We start from the raw sequence: 14,346 nt of genomic DNA, 5'->3' as shown, positions 1-14,346 counted from the left end.
AAAAATTATCTGGTCCAGATGAAGCTCCCAGAGGTCAAATGACTTGGCCAGCATTATGTGAGTGATAAATAGCAGGGCTTGTATTAGAATCCAGGCTCTCCAAGTTCAAATTTAGATTTTGAAGGACAAGATATGCCATTCTATTGGTTTTAGCTAATCTTATTGAAGGCAAGTGAGGAACTGGACCACATGATCTCTGGAGATCCTTCTCCCCCATCTTAATCATGCCAATTCCCTGGGCATCAGTCTCTATTGATGACATATTTATAGTCTCTTAACCTAATGGCTAGTTTGTCCATAATCACTCATTCGTGGCAGGTTTTGCTTACAGTTTGCTTACAGTCAAAATGAATCTGACTTGGCAAGTCAAGAAACATGTTGAGCTTGTTTCCTGAATAAATCAAGATTCTGCACGTAGTGCAAAAGGATGTAATAACATATGTTGTGTAATGAAGGAAGAAGGTATGGAACAAAAGTGATTAACAGGGTGAGGAAAAGAGCTAAGTTAGGAGATAGGAAGACAATGAGTTCAAATCACTGCCTTCTGGAGTTTTAAAAAGAATAATAGAAGTGATTATTAAGCTTCCTTCAGTGATTTTTGAAATATTTTGAGGAATAAGGGAAGTCCTTATAAGACAATATTGTCCTAAGAGGATGTAGTATGGAAACAGTTAACCAGTGAGCTTGAATTCTATTCTGGGCAAAATTCTAGAATATGATATTAAGAGTCTGATTTGTGAGTACTTAGAACTTAGGGAGGTAGTCCTCATTCAAGTCATCGAGGGCAGGTCATACCAGGCTAGCCTCTTCTCTCCTTCCCCTCTTCCCTTTCCCCCCCACTCCCACCACAGAGTATCTAGACTGACAGACAGCATGGCTCAGCAGGTAGAGAGTTAGCCTTAGTTTGGACAATTGAGTGCTTCTGACACATGCCAGATGTGTGATCTTGGATGAGTCATTTATTCTATTAGTGCTCCAAATACACTGCAATTACAAGTGGCAGAATAGTTGCTCATCAGTGTTGGTAGGGGAAATTTACTCGATGGGGAACTCTTTACACTGTAGAAATTGGAATGGGCCCTAGCAGGATCTTAATTTCTGCTTTGGCAGCTGATTGCAGGGGGGTTTTGTTGCCCACTAAGTCAGGTGTAGGAAATTTGGGTCTTGTTGAGTGTTTTAAGGTCTGAGTTTCCAGCAGGAGCTTATTAGTTGCAACCAATAATTGAAGAGTTATCTCCCTTGGAATGAGGCAATCCTTGTCTTATAAATATCAGGCAAGCTCCTCTGACCAGGAGAGAGGGAGGTTTTTTTTTAATGTTTCTTGGTTGCTTTTATAATAAAGCTGATTCCTTAAATGAGTTTGGTTTCTTGGTGGTTTTTACTTATCTAACCTCAAAGCTAATAATAGGAGTAACTAGACTGATAATAGATCAAAGAAATACTATTTTAAGTTCGGCAAAGTATTTGACAGTCTCTCATTCTGTCTTTTGTTTTAGTTGATTTTTTTTGTCATGTCCAACTCTTTTTGATCCTATTTGTGGTTTTCTTCGCAAAATTACTGGAGTGATTTGCCATTTCCTTTCCTAGCTTATCTTACAGGTGAGGAAAACGAGATAAACAGGGCTAAAAGACACAAAACTAGTGACTCCGGGCCCAGCATTCTATTCACTGTGCTACCTAGTTGCCCATGCTGCCATGCTATACTTTTGTAAAGTATAAAACAGAAATTTAGTATACTGTTGGATAAATTAGTAATTGATTGAAGTAACCAATCCAAAGAATTAAATGATTTAATGTGTCAGTGCCAACTTTGAAAGAGGCAGATTGTAATAGCATGCCTCAGAGATCTGTGATTTGCTCTAGTCAGCATTCTTATTAATTAGGGCCTAGAATGGATGTTCCCATCCCCAAATCTGCAGGTAACAGGAACTTTGGGAGAACAGTGAACACATTTGATGAGAGTTATCACGATTTAAGATTATGACAGGCTAGAATGATGGGGCAAATTGAATATGATAAAATTTAATATGGACAGATGTCAATTTATTTTAAGTTCAAAAAGCCAACTTCACAAGTTGATAAAGTTAGAGTGGTAAAACTAGGAAATGATGTTTTTTGTGGATAAGATCACGGCTTTTTAGTGAAATGTAAGTTCAGTTTGAGTCAGTAGTATGTGATGACAGTCCAAAAAAAAAAAAGCTAATGCTGTTCTTGGTTGTATTGAGAGATACCAGACACAGTATCTAATATGATAGTGTTAATGGACCTCCTGTACTGTTCAATTCAGGGCTCTATATTTTAGAAAAGCTATTGGTCCCCTAGTCTAAAGTATATCTTGAAGAGAGATAACTAGGATGGTAGAAAGAAATATCCAATGAGAGAATATGACACATCAATATGGGTTGAAAGAACAAGGGTTATTTGGTAAGGAAAAAACATATTGGGGTGGGGGTCAAGCAAGATTGCAATTTTTGAAGTGCTTTTGAAGAACTGTGGTGTGAGAAAAGAATCAAGGTCCATTAGGTTGGCTCTTCAGAGCACTACTAGAGACAATGGGTTGAAAATTTCAGGCAGGATAGATACGGAATTTCCTAACAATGAGGATTGACTGTTAGTGAAGCAGATTTCTTTGGGATAGTGGGTTCTCCTCCATTGGAGATCTCCAAGCAAAGACTGGATAACCATTACTTCTACATGTTAGCAAAAGGGCTTCTAGTTAGGTGTGTGTTAAATCACATCAATAGTCCATAAGATCATTTCTGACTCTCAGATTCTACAGTATGGTCTCTATATATTTTCAGGCAATTGCAGAACCTTCTATGTAGTTGGTTATTAAAACCTCCACTTGAGGTGAATCAAGGTAAATTGGGAGAAAAAAAATCGAATTTATTTTCTTTGAAACTGGTTTCTTTTAATAGTTTTATGAATTTACATTTTTAAAAGAAAAGGTAAAGGCAAAGAGCTTTCTTTGGAACAATTAACAAAGCTGATGATAAAAGGTAGAAAGCTATTTGTTAAGGTTATTGTAATGCTACTTATCTAGCCAGGATGACTTAGCCAGACATCTCTCTGTGGGAGGACAATTTACAAAAATGATTGAATGTGCACATTTTTAAATGGCAGAAAAATAAATGTACCAGCTTCTAGATCTCACCTTTCTTTCTGTGGGCAATGTCACTCACCCCAATTGCAGTGAGGAGCCAATCCCTGAATGCTTCAAGGAGAAAGAAATAAATTGCTTTCAGCCTTCTGTCCCCTAGAAACTTGTATTTTTTCTTGTTTTATTTAATGTCTTAAGCCCTAATTATCAAGTGCTAGATCTTATCCTTTATTTCTGTACCACTTAATATCTTCAGAGACTCAAGTTCATCATTTATTTATTAGCTCCGCCTCTGCCCTTCAAGACAGCTATTAGTTTAATAAAATCTTGTCATCTTTGTAAAATTCAGAAAGCAGGAGATGTGTGTGTGTGTGTGTGTGTGTGTGTGTGTGTGTGTGTGTGTGTATGTCATGTAGGCAGGGTTAAGATTGTGTTTCTTCTAGATAGAAATGAAAGAGATTTTGCATAGAACCTCAAGATGGATTTCAGAATCTATGGTTTTCCTCATTTGTGTATCCCTGTCATCTTAATACCTGCAGAATTTGGAACTAAGCCATTTTAGAAATTAATTTTTTTCTGTCTGCATTGCTGTGTTAATATGGATTCACTAGAATGTAGAGGAATACCAGTGGTAAGCCATTTCAAAATAATTTTTGTTTGGTTTAAATGTCATTTTATTTCTCCATTAGATTTTTTCCTTTGATGCTTCATCATGCTATGGGAGTGCCTCTGGATAACTGATGACTGTGCTAATAGAACATAAGCTCTACCAAGTTGTACCAAGCAGGAATGAATTCAGTGACCCTGAAGGGGATCATCACCAGAATGGCAGATTACAAATACAAAATATTCTTTTTAGTGTTCCTTTCCATATCCACCTTTCTGGTTTTCTTATAACTTATATCCTTCTACCCAACTTGATCCCATGACATTGGCTTCCTTGCCATTCCTCAACAATAACCACCAAAACATTCCCTTTCCCAGCTCTGCATTTTCACTGGTTTTCACTCAAGCCTGGAATATTCTTCCTCATCTCTGCCTTCTGGGCTCCCTGGCTTGCTTTACATCCCCGCTAAAATCCAACTTTCTCCAGGAAGCTTTTTCTGATCTCTCTTAATTAGAGTGATTATTTATTAGCTTATTTGTCCTCAGCAAGCTGAAGATCAGGAACTCAGCTCTCTTGGAGGAGAACAAAAGAGACATAGCATTGATACATCTTCATGTATGTGCCAGGTCCAGCTCCTACCTTCTGGGCTCAGCTTTTCCTTTCTCAGGGTTTGGTTTAGCAGTACAGGGACACAAAGATACCAAAAATAAGCGTATTCTTACAGATGAAAGATAGTAGCATTTTGAGAGAGAGTGGTATGGAGCTGAAGAGATACATCCTGGATATAGCCTATAGGAATTACTCAATGATTGTTCATTGATATGATGCTGTGGTTAACTTTAGTACAAAGTTTTTAAACCCCATTTGTAGGGGTTTTTTATTTGATTTCATCGAAAAGTCCCAGAGCAACCTTGAGTCTTTATTGGGAATAACAATAAAAACACTTGTCTGAATGTTTAATGAAAAAAAGTTATTAGAGAAAGTGCTTGGTATGCTCTTTTAAAAATGCATACTCCAATTTCTTCTTTCATTTCCTTTTTTTAGATGAAGAATCAAGAATCTTATTCCCTCAAGATTAATCTCCGCATGTTTGTCTTGGGAGCAAGTCGCCTTCTCTGCTGGTGGTGGTTGGCTGAACTGATGATTCATTTAATGTACATGCATGCTCTGTATAGTAGTAGTTTTCTTCTGGAAGCTGTATCTTCTTGGGCCTTAGGTAAGTAAAAATAATTATTGGTTGACATTTGTTTTATTTTTTTCTTTTAAATAATGTCTTAATTTTTTTCTTTTACATCACTGACACTTCCAAGTGATTGTGTAGTTTTTCCATTACCAAGGACTCCCCTGTCTATAACTTTCTTTTCATCCATTTTGTGACTTGTTTTAGTTCTTCCAGTTGTGTTTAACTCTTTGTGACCCCATCTGTATTTTTTTTCTTTTTCTTTTTCTCATTTGACGTTTTCTTGGCAAAGATACTAGAATAGTTTGAGGTTTTTTTTTCTCCAGCTCATTTAACAGGTGAGAAAACTGAGGCAAACAATGACTTGCCCAGGATTAAACAGTAAGGATCTGGGGCTGAATTTGAAAGATCTTCCTGATTACAGATCCAGCATGTTAACTCATCTGCTGAGTCTTCTGACTAGCAGCACACATTTCTCAGATGTTTCACTCAAGTCCTATAAAGATATGATATATGACCAGAGACCAGAGACATGCTAGCAGACTTATAGGGGTGTCACAATCTAAACTTTTGGCTTTATTAGTTTCATGCTCTAATCAAATGAGGTAATGATTTGTAGCTGCTTGGGTGACCAACATTGTCTCTGGAAGCAAACTAAACCCTTTATTGACCTAACTGATGAAAGTGAGAAAGTTATTGGGACAGGTTCTGTATTTCATTTGAGTTGGTCAATCTGTAAAGTCCAGTCATAATGAGATATGTCTTAGGGTTGGATATGGGGTGAGATAAAGTGGGAGGGGATCCTAATTCTTTTCAGTAAGTCCTAAAACTATCCTAATACTTTTGAGTGGGTTTACCCCTAAAAACTACCAGTGGAGAAAAATTTTCACCCTTCTTTATTTTTCACACTAAAATTACATCCAAACTTTCCTACACTTTTTAATTTATACAAAAAGATGATATTCAGATGGACTTGCTTCATTTTTTCCCTCTCCTTCTAGGACCTGTCAGTAAGTTATCCAAATGTTCACTTGGATTGTGTTCCATATCCTGAACTTGAGGCTGTAGCCCAGGTGGGAAATGTGTTACCTATTGAGTAGATAAAACATCACCCTACTTTGAGAAATAATATAATTCTGTTACCTTTCATCAAGTTACAGATATTTTTCTATCTTATCATTTATACTTTTTTTTTTAAAGAAGAAAGATGCTTTAAGCATATGTTCTAAATTTCTGTAGCTATACTTTTGAATTAGGGATAACTCCAATGCCTGTAATCTTACTTTTTTAGCATTTCAGCATCTCCTAGCTTTCTTCAAGGCTCAGTTTAAATGTCTTCTCCTTTTGGAGGCTTTCCTGAGTTCCTAAGATACAGGTGTTTTTTTTCTCCTTAAGATCACTTTATATTCAATTTAACAAGTATTTCTTAAGGCTTACTATATGCCATAGAAAACATGGAATAATTGCTAAAGGACAGCCCAAGAGCACCTGGGTTCAAATTCCTGAAAGGTAGAGACAAGTTTCTCATTTTTTTAATTTGTATTTGCATCCAGCCTAGCCTAGGACTGTTGTATATGACAGGTCCTTACTGACTGATGCTAGTTGAATATGTTTTGAAGGGCAAAGTCTTTCAAAGATACTGAATTTTTTTAGTATCTCTTTTTTTGAAGTAACAACCTTCTAATTAATTAGTCTAGATATGGTTGCTGTTCTCTTTTCCTGGTTATGCCTACTTTGCTTTCTAGTAATTCACAAAAATCTCCTCATGCATCTCTGTATTTATTATATTTATCATTTCTTGTAATCCAGTAATATTCCGTTAAAGTCATAAACTGAAAATTGTTTAGCCATTTCCCAATGCATGGACATCTAATTGTTTCTAATTGTTTGCCTCTACAAAAAAGTGCTACTATAAATATTTTGGTACCTATGGAAGATGCGATATTTATTAAACTTCTATTCTGAGCAAAGCTCCATGTGAAGTAGAGGGAGAAATATAAAGAAGAATGATACAGGTTTCTTGCCTTCAAAGATGTTATAGCAAAGGTAAAACAGGGACAAGATGACTGTAAGACAATAGAATATTGCAATTGTATAAGAAAATTATTGACAAAATACTTTGAGAACTCACAGGAGGCAAGAGATCACTTTCACAATGTGGAAATCTTCTTGTAGAAGGTTATGTACACTTCTAGTGGTCTTTGAAAGAGGAGGTATTGAGATAGTTGCAGAGTCAGTGAGCGTTGACACTGAACCTTAATATACCAGACCCTTTAATTCTAAAGTAATTATTTTCCTTCTGTGGATGAGAGTGGGAGGAGTTAGTGGGAATTAGAGAGTGATTAGGTGCACTTCTTCCCCTAGTTCAAACTAGCCTCTGGCACTTGTTAGTTGTGTGACTCTGGGCAAGTCACTTAGTCCAATTTGCCTCTCTTTTCTCATTAGTAAAATGAGCTGCAGAAGAAAATGGCAAACTACTCCAGGATCTTTGTCAAGAAAACCTCAAATGGAGTCTCAGAGTCAGATAGGACTGAAAAACTACTGAACAGTAACAAAGAATATAATACTCTTTCAGCCTTTAGCAGTGCATCCATTTATATGTGGTGATTGAGAAGGATTCATTTACATAATTCTCACTTGTTATTTACATGGTTTTATTGTCTTTAATGTCTTTTTTTTTAATTGATGGTACTTGCATCATCTAGTAATAAAGAGTCAGGAAGGAGAAGGGAATTGAGGCTGATAATTGCTTGCTTGATTCTCCAAAAGAGCTGAAATGAACCTTGTAAATGCAGTGAGGAGCTCCAAATCCATAGTTCTTAGAATTTTTCAGTGGTTAATTGTTAAATTATTTGTTAAATTCTTGAAGGGTTGTGTATTTTATTTGGTAGGCAATTGAGTGGTATGGGAAATTTAGGGTTAGCAGTGGAGTGATATTATTAGATATATGAATTAGGAAAATTAATTCATTTAATTTTTAATGATTTAAAAATTAATTCTTTAGCAGCATTGTTTGGAGTGGGATTAGGGGTTATGAAGATAGAGATTTATAGAGAGAGGACTGTCCAGGTGAGAGGTAAAGAGGGCCTAAATTAGATAGGTGACGATAAGAATGGAAAGGAAGGGAATTTGAATTATCTAGGAGTTAAATGGAATTTAGCAATTGATTGATATAGGACTGGGTGAAGGAAAGGGAGTAATATAAGATTATAAGTGTGATTTACTGGGAGAGTAGTGGTATCAATATTAGCAACAGGCAAGTTAGAAAAAAGAGGCAACTTTGGGAAAAGAGGGTAAGCTTGCTAAAATACATGATGAGTTTGAATGGCCAGTAAATAGTCATTGAACAATTAGAACTGTGAAACTGGAGTTCAGGGTTAATGTTATGCTATAGTCTCCTTGAACTGTGCTACCACAGTTTCCCTGCATTAGTTTCCCTGAATTATATTTCCATTGCCCTCAGTATGCAAACCCCACCTTTTTTCCTGTCCATTAGGGCTGTATTACCCACTCTAAGCATTCCAAAAGATAAGACTATCTTAGGTACCTAATTGACATCTTTATTTCTGTTTATTCAGACATTCTGACTCTCGCCTCCTAGTTAGTAAAAATTTATAGTTTTCACCCCCATCCTGCTAGAACCGAATTTATGGTCCATCCCTGAAAATTCTGGCTCTTGCCTCCTGCCTTTGTTTCTCTTCTTACTAGAGTCCTATAAAAAACCCTGGGAGTCTCGCATTCACCACTGGATATTTTGAGATGAGAGTCCTGTCCAGTCAATCAACTAAGCTCTCCAATAAATAAAATATTAAAACTCTAATCTCTATCTTGCTTCATTTTCTCCAGCATTACATTAGAAAGAGAGCTTTGGGAATCATCTACATAGAAATAATCATAGAAACTATGGAATCACTGAAGATTCCCAAGTGAAGAAGAATCAGTCAATCAAAGAATATTAGGAACCTGCTATGTGCCAGACACTATGTAGGCTCTTGGTATGCAACTACAAAAGGTGAAATAATTTGATACTCAAGGAATTTAAATTTTATTGGAGAAGGGAGCAAACTTGCACAAATGTGTGTGTGTGTGTGTGTGTGTGTGTGTGTGTACATACAGATATATACACAGTGCACATATGCATTATATACAACAAAATATAAAGAGAATAAACACAAATATATATAAAGTAGTTAATACAAGGTAATTTGGGAGGGAAGCTACTAACAGTTGGGGACATCAGAAAGATTTCTTATGTAAGGTGATACTTGATCTGTATCTTAAAAGAAGACACATGCAGAAGTATAGAGGAAATACATTTCAGGCATGTGAGATGGTCAGTGTGGCATGTGAGAAGGTCTCCAAGGTGGTGTTAAAAGTTTCATTTGTGAGAAAGAGAGAGAAGACAAGGTTATTTAGAGCAAGGAGTGTGAGAGAAGAATAATGTCCAGTGAGTCTGGAAAGAGTTAGGGCCAGGTAGTAAAAAGTTTTAAAAGCTAAAAAAAAGAATTTACTTTTTTAATTTACAGGCAATAGGGAACCACTAGAGTTGATTGAATAAGAAAATCATGTGGTAAGATCAGTATATAAGGAAAATTATATGGGTAGCAGTGTGTAGGATGAATTGAAATGGTGAAAATTAGATAGGGAGACCAATTAAGAGTATTTCAGCAGTCTAGGTGAAAGAGGAAGAAGGATTGAACTAAAGCAGTAGCTTTGTGAGCAAGGAAAAGGGGTCAAATATAAGAAATGTAGTAAAGTAGAAATAATAAGATGAGCCATTGATTGCTTATATGGGGAGGAAGAAGGGGAAAGAATAGGACATAATTCTGAGGTTACAAATGTGAGAGACTAGAAGCATGATGTTTTTTTACAGAAACAGGAAGTTTGGAAAAGGGAAGAACTTAGGGAAAGATAATTAGTTCAGTTTTAGACTTGGTAATTTGTCCCAGAAACAGTACATATGGTTTGAAATATCCAATAGAACTGAAGCTCAGAGGAGAAACTAGAACTGAAAACATAAACATATACAGATATACACACATTACATGCATTATATAATTTTGAGTTATTTGCGTAAAGATGATAGTTAAACTTATGAGGTTACTTCAAATGAGACAGGATATAGATTTAGAACTGGAAAACTCCTCTGAGGCCATCTAATGTTCCTCTTCATTTTTCATAATTTATTTGCATTATTTTTTCAATTAATAAGCATCTGTTTTTCTTCCCTTTCACTTCTTTACCTAGTTGAACAACAAGAAAAAGGAAGAATAAAACTCTTATAACAAACATGCAGTCAAGCAAATCAAAATCTTTGCATTGAACATGTCTAATACTGTATGTCTAGTTCTGCATTTTGAGCTTATTTTCTTGTCAGGAAATTGCTGGCATGCTTCATTGTGCTTTGTCCTCTGGAATTGTGCATTGCCATTGATTTCTCAAGTCTTACAAAGTTGCTTTTCTTTATAATGTTGTTATTGTATGAATTCTCCTTGTTTTGCTTAATTCACTCTGCACCATCCTTCTGCCCACTTCCTTATTCCCATCTTCCTCAGCCTGACTCTCCCATTTAAGACTACCCTCTCTTCTTCTAGGCTCTCTGGAATGGCTGCCCCTTGTGAAACAAACTTACTTTCTTCTTAGATCTTTTCTTTTCTCATGCCTTTCTTCTTATGCTCACTGAGACTTGGCTCCTTCCTGATCATACAGCTTTCTTTGACCAGTCTTTTTTAACATTGCTTGCTGTTTTGCTGGTACATCCTTATTGCTCATTGTGGGGTTTTGGAATCTCCTCTCCATTGCCACTTTCAAACTCTCCTTCTACTATCATTATTTAGTAACATTATTTATTTTGAAGTTCATTCAATCCATGTTTTTACTCAATACAGATTTTGGTAGTTGTTTTCTACTGATTCAGGACATTTTCCTTTCTCCGATTCCTGGTTCTCACTGTTCCTCTCCACCCTAACTCATGCCCTCTTTTTAGTGGACTTCAACATATATATTTCTATTACTCTCAAATAACCTAATTTCCCACTTCCTCAACTTATTTCCTATGACCTACTCTACTTTACCACAACTACAGAGACCCTTGATTTTGTCATCACCCCAATTTACACCATTTCCATATTTGTGAATTCTAAAATTCCTTTATCTCACAGTAGTCTCTTGTCATTCCACCTTTCCCTTTGTTTTATTGTCTCTATCTCTGTTCTTTGTCTTTCAGGTAACATCCAGTTCCTTCATCCCTCAGTTCTTTCTTAAGCTATTATCCTTGCCTTAGCCACATTCTTCTCTCTTTCTATCTTGATCCTTTCAATACTCTCTTCTTTCTAGTTTCTTGTTCTCTTACTCTTCTGCAGATCTTGCCCTGCTAAGTCTCAGCTTTGGATTGTTCCCACCATATTCTCCCTTTTACTTCTTTTCATGTTCTGCAGTATGGGGCTGGAAATAACAAAACTGTTGTTAGGTCTATCACAAAATTATGTTATAGAAATTCAACTGGTTCCTCACTGCATCAAGACAATCCTTTTAAACACTTTTACCTATTAACTATACCACTTATAGTGGATTTTCCTAATCTTTTTTATCCATGGTCCAACTTCTTATGACTCCTCCTCTTCCCATTCAGTCAGTTGAGAATATTGTTTCATTTTTCACTGAAAAAGTTGAAACCATTCACTGAGAGCTTTCTGTTCACTTTAACTCCTTATTTCATGTTAATCTGATGTGTTCTGTCACTATCTACTCCCCTCTGTCTCATATACCATTCTTCTTGGCAAGACAAACCCTTCTAAAAGAACAAATGAACCTTTTCTATCCCATCTTATCCAGTAGATTATTCTCTCTCTTCCTATAAAATTCTTCTACTAATATTGAATCTCTTCCTTTCTGCTTGTTGCTTCCTTGCTGTCTACACACCTGCCCACATGCTGCCCAACCTCAATAAAAACACTTTACTTGATCCAATTATCCTCACCAACTATATTATCTTATAACTCTCTTTTCTTTTTTTGGCTAAGCTCCTTAAAAAGGTCATCTCCAGTATGTGCTTCTATTTCCTTTCCTTTCACTCTCTTTTTAACTCTTTGTACTCTGGTTTTCAATGTCATCATTAAACTGAAATTCCCTTCTTCAAAATTGCCAATGATCTCTTAATTCCCAAATCTAATGGCCTTTTTTTCAATCTTCATCCTTATTGACTCTTCTGACCCCTTTTATACTATTGATCATCATTTTCTTCTTGGTATTGTCTTCTCTCTAGATTTCTATAATTTCGTTCCCTCCTAGTTTTCCCCTTACCTGTCTGAGCATTCATCAGTTTCCTTTTCTGAATTTAAATCTAGGCTACATTTGCTAAACATGGAAGAATTTCCCAAAGTTCTGTGCTGAGCTCTCTTTCTTCTCTTCTTCCTCTATACTGTTTTGCTGAGTGATCCTATTAGTTACTATGGATTCAATTATAATCTCTACACCAGTGATCCTCAAATCTATTTATACAACTCTAGCCTCTCTCCTGAGCTTTAGTTTTGTGTCCATAGTTTCCTCTTATACATCTCAAACTGAATGTCCCATAGATATCTTAAACTCAACATATCCTAAACTGAATTCTTCTACCCTTTTTTTCTCCTTTAAGATAGCACTACTCTACTGCAGACTTCTCACCTTACGCTTGCCCTAATAAAATAGCTTTGGTCTCCTTGCTTCAAGTTTCTTTCAACTCTAATACACTCTCTATTTAGCTGTCAAAATAATCTTCCTAAAATGTAGGCATGACTATGTTTCTCCCCATGTCTCTAATTAAATTAACTCCAATGGCTCCAGTAGCTCCTTTGGGATCAAATATAAAATCCTCTGGTGTTTAACTCTTCATAACTTAGTTCCCTCCTATACTTCCAATCTTCTTATACTTAATCTCCTTCTTCCTAGCCCATCCACCTACTTTAATAGTATTCCCTACCATTTTCTCTGTGCCATGAACATATCCTATATTACAATTCCATGTCTTTTATTTTGCTGTTCCTTATTTTCTTAGGCTCAAAATGTTTTTTTTTTCTTCTCTCTCTCTCTCCCTCCTTCCTTCTCTCTTTGTCTCTGTCTCTCTCTTCCCCCAATCCCCCTTTCCTTTAAATCAAGCTCATATGCCTTTCATCCCTTTCATGAAGCCTACCTTTATTTCCCTTGTCAGTAATAACTTTTTAATTTGTATCTCACAGAATACTTCCTTTGATCAGCTCTCTAATGTGCTTTACTTATAAGATTATAAGCTATAGTTACCTGTTTCTATTTTCCCAAACTCTATGATTCATGATTTTGTTTAATGAAGATGGGAAATATGTATTACCCAAATGTTATTTCTTTCTCATCTCCTGACAGTTTCCTGCACTCAACAGGCACTTAATAAATGTTTGTCCAGTTCAATTGAATTTAATACCTTATTACTTCAAAAATTGTGAATGCATAGGTAATTTAGATAGATGGGAAAACAGGATTCTTTATTGGGGGGCTTCATATAGAGTAGTTGTTTAGAAGAGAAGAATGCTCATAAATTCTGTGTGGATGATATTAAATCCTTTTAAAACTTAAAAAAAGTAGCAGTAAAACTGGCCTGTCTGCTGGAGTTAATGTGTGCTCTACTGTCTGTAATTAAGAGGACATTAAGAGTGCCATGGCAACAGGGTTGCATTTGTTTTTCTTTCAGTCTTTTAGTACTCTCCTAGAGACTTCAAAATAAAATTTCTTCTAGTTTATTTTTATTCCTTCTCAGTTAGGGAAATGTTGATTGTCCTTACTCTCCCACTCCCTGAATCAATTTCCAGTGAAACTCAGAGCCCAGTCTCCCAAACAGAGAAGCAACACTTGAGGACAAAGCTGGTAGACTTACACATTGAATACTTGGGGGAGGAAAGGGTGGCAACCACTCCAGATCCCATGTCATTATCTTACCAGTCATTTAGCTGTTCCTGCCTAAGGTGACATTGCAGTCGCTCAGCCCTCCACAGAAAACCCACCTTTTGATGTCTTAGACAAAACCCCTTCAAAATAGATTGTCCAGTTTGTGCCACAGCTTGGAGAAGCTGGATGATGACTTCAGAAAATGGACTAAAAATGATTCGAATGATGGCAAATTGGGTTTCTGAGGAGAAGTGAGAGGGATTAAGGATTTTTCTGTCTGGAAAGGAGAAAACTAAGAAGTGTTTTAACTTTTGCTATTATCTATCCTATAGGAAGGACTTTTAGGACCCCAAAGCTAGCTGGCTATTCTTCAGATTTGTATAAGACCAAGCAAGGAAATGGATGTAAATGGTGATACAAGATTTTAATTGGGCAGATTCAATTTCTTTAATAAATGAATAACTAAATAAAATTATTGAAATAAAATATAATTTGAAGTATATAACACATGCAAGGCACAATGCTAAGCACTAGGGATATGCTTACAATAGCACAAACAAAACA

General features: G+C 36.1%; 1 protein-coding gene across 1 annotated transcript in view; it reads left to right on the top strand.

Annotated features, from left to right (window-relative positions):
• The window catches only part of HHAT (hedgehog acyltransferase), a 478,276-nt gene that overhangs the window by 90,062 nt on the left and 373,868 nt on the right, over nt 1-14,346 (top strand). The window contains exon 6 of the mRNA XM_051998448.1: nt 4,752-4,923. Coding sequence (XP_051854408.1) covers nt 4,752-4,923 — 172 coding nt within the window. The remainder of the gene's footprint in view (nt 1-4,751; nt 4,924-14,346) is intronic.

The sequence above is a fragment of the Antechinus flavipes genome, chromosome 4 (assembly GCF_016432865.1).
Source record: "Antechinus flavipes isolate AdamAnt ecotype Samford, QLD, Australia chromosome 4, AdamAnt_v2, whole genome shotgun sequence".
NCBI classification, from domain to species: Eukaryota; Metazoa; Chordata; class Mammalia; order Dasyuromorphia; family Dasyuridae; genus Antechinus; species Antechinus flavipes.
The sequence above is the reverse complement of the archived record's forward strand: the minus strand, read 5'-3'. Positions and strand labels throughout refer to the sequence as shown.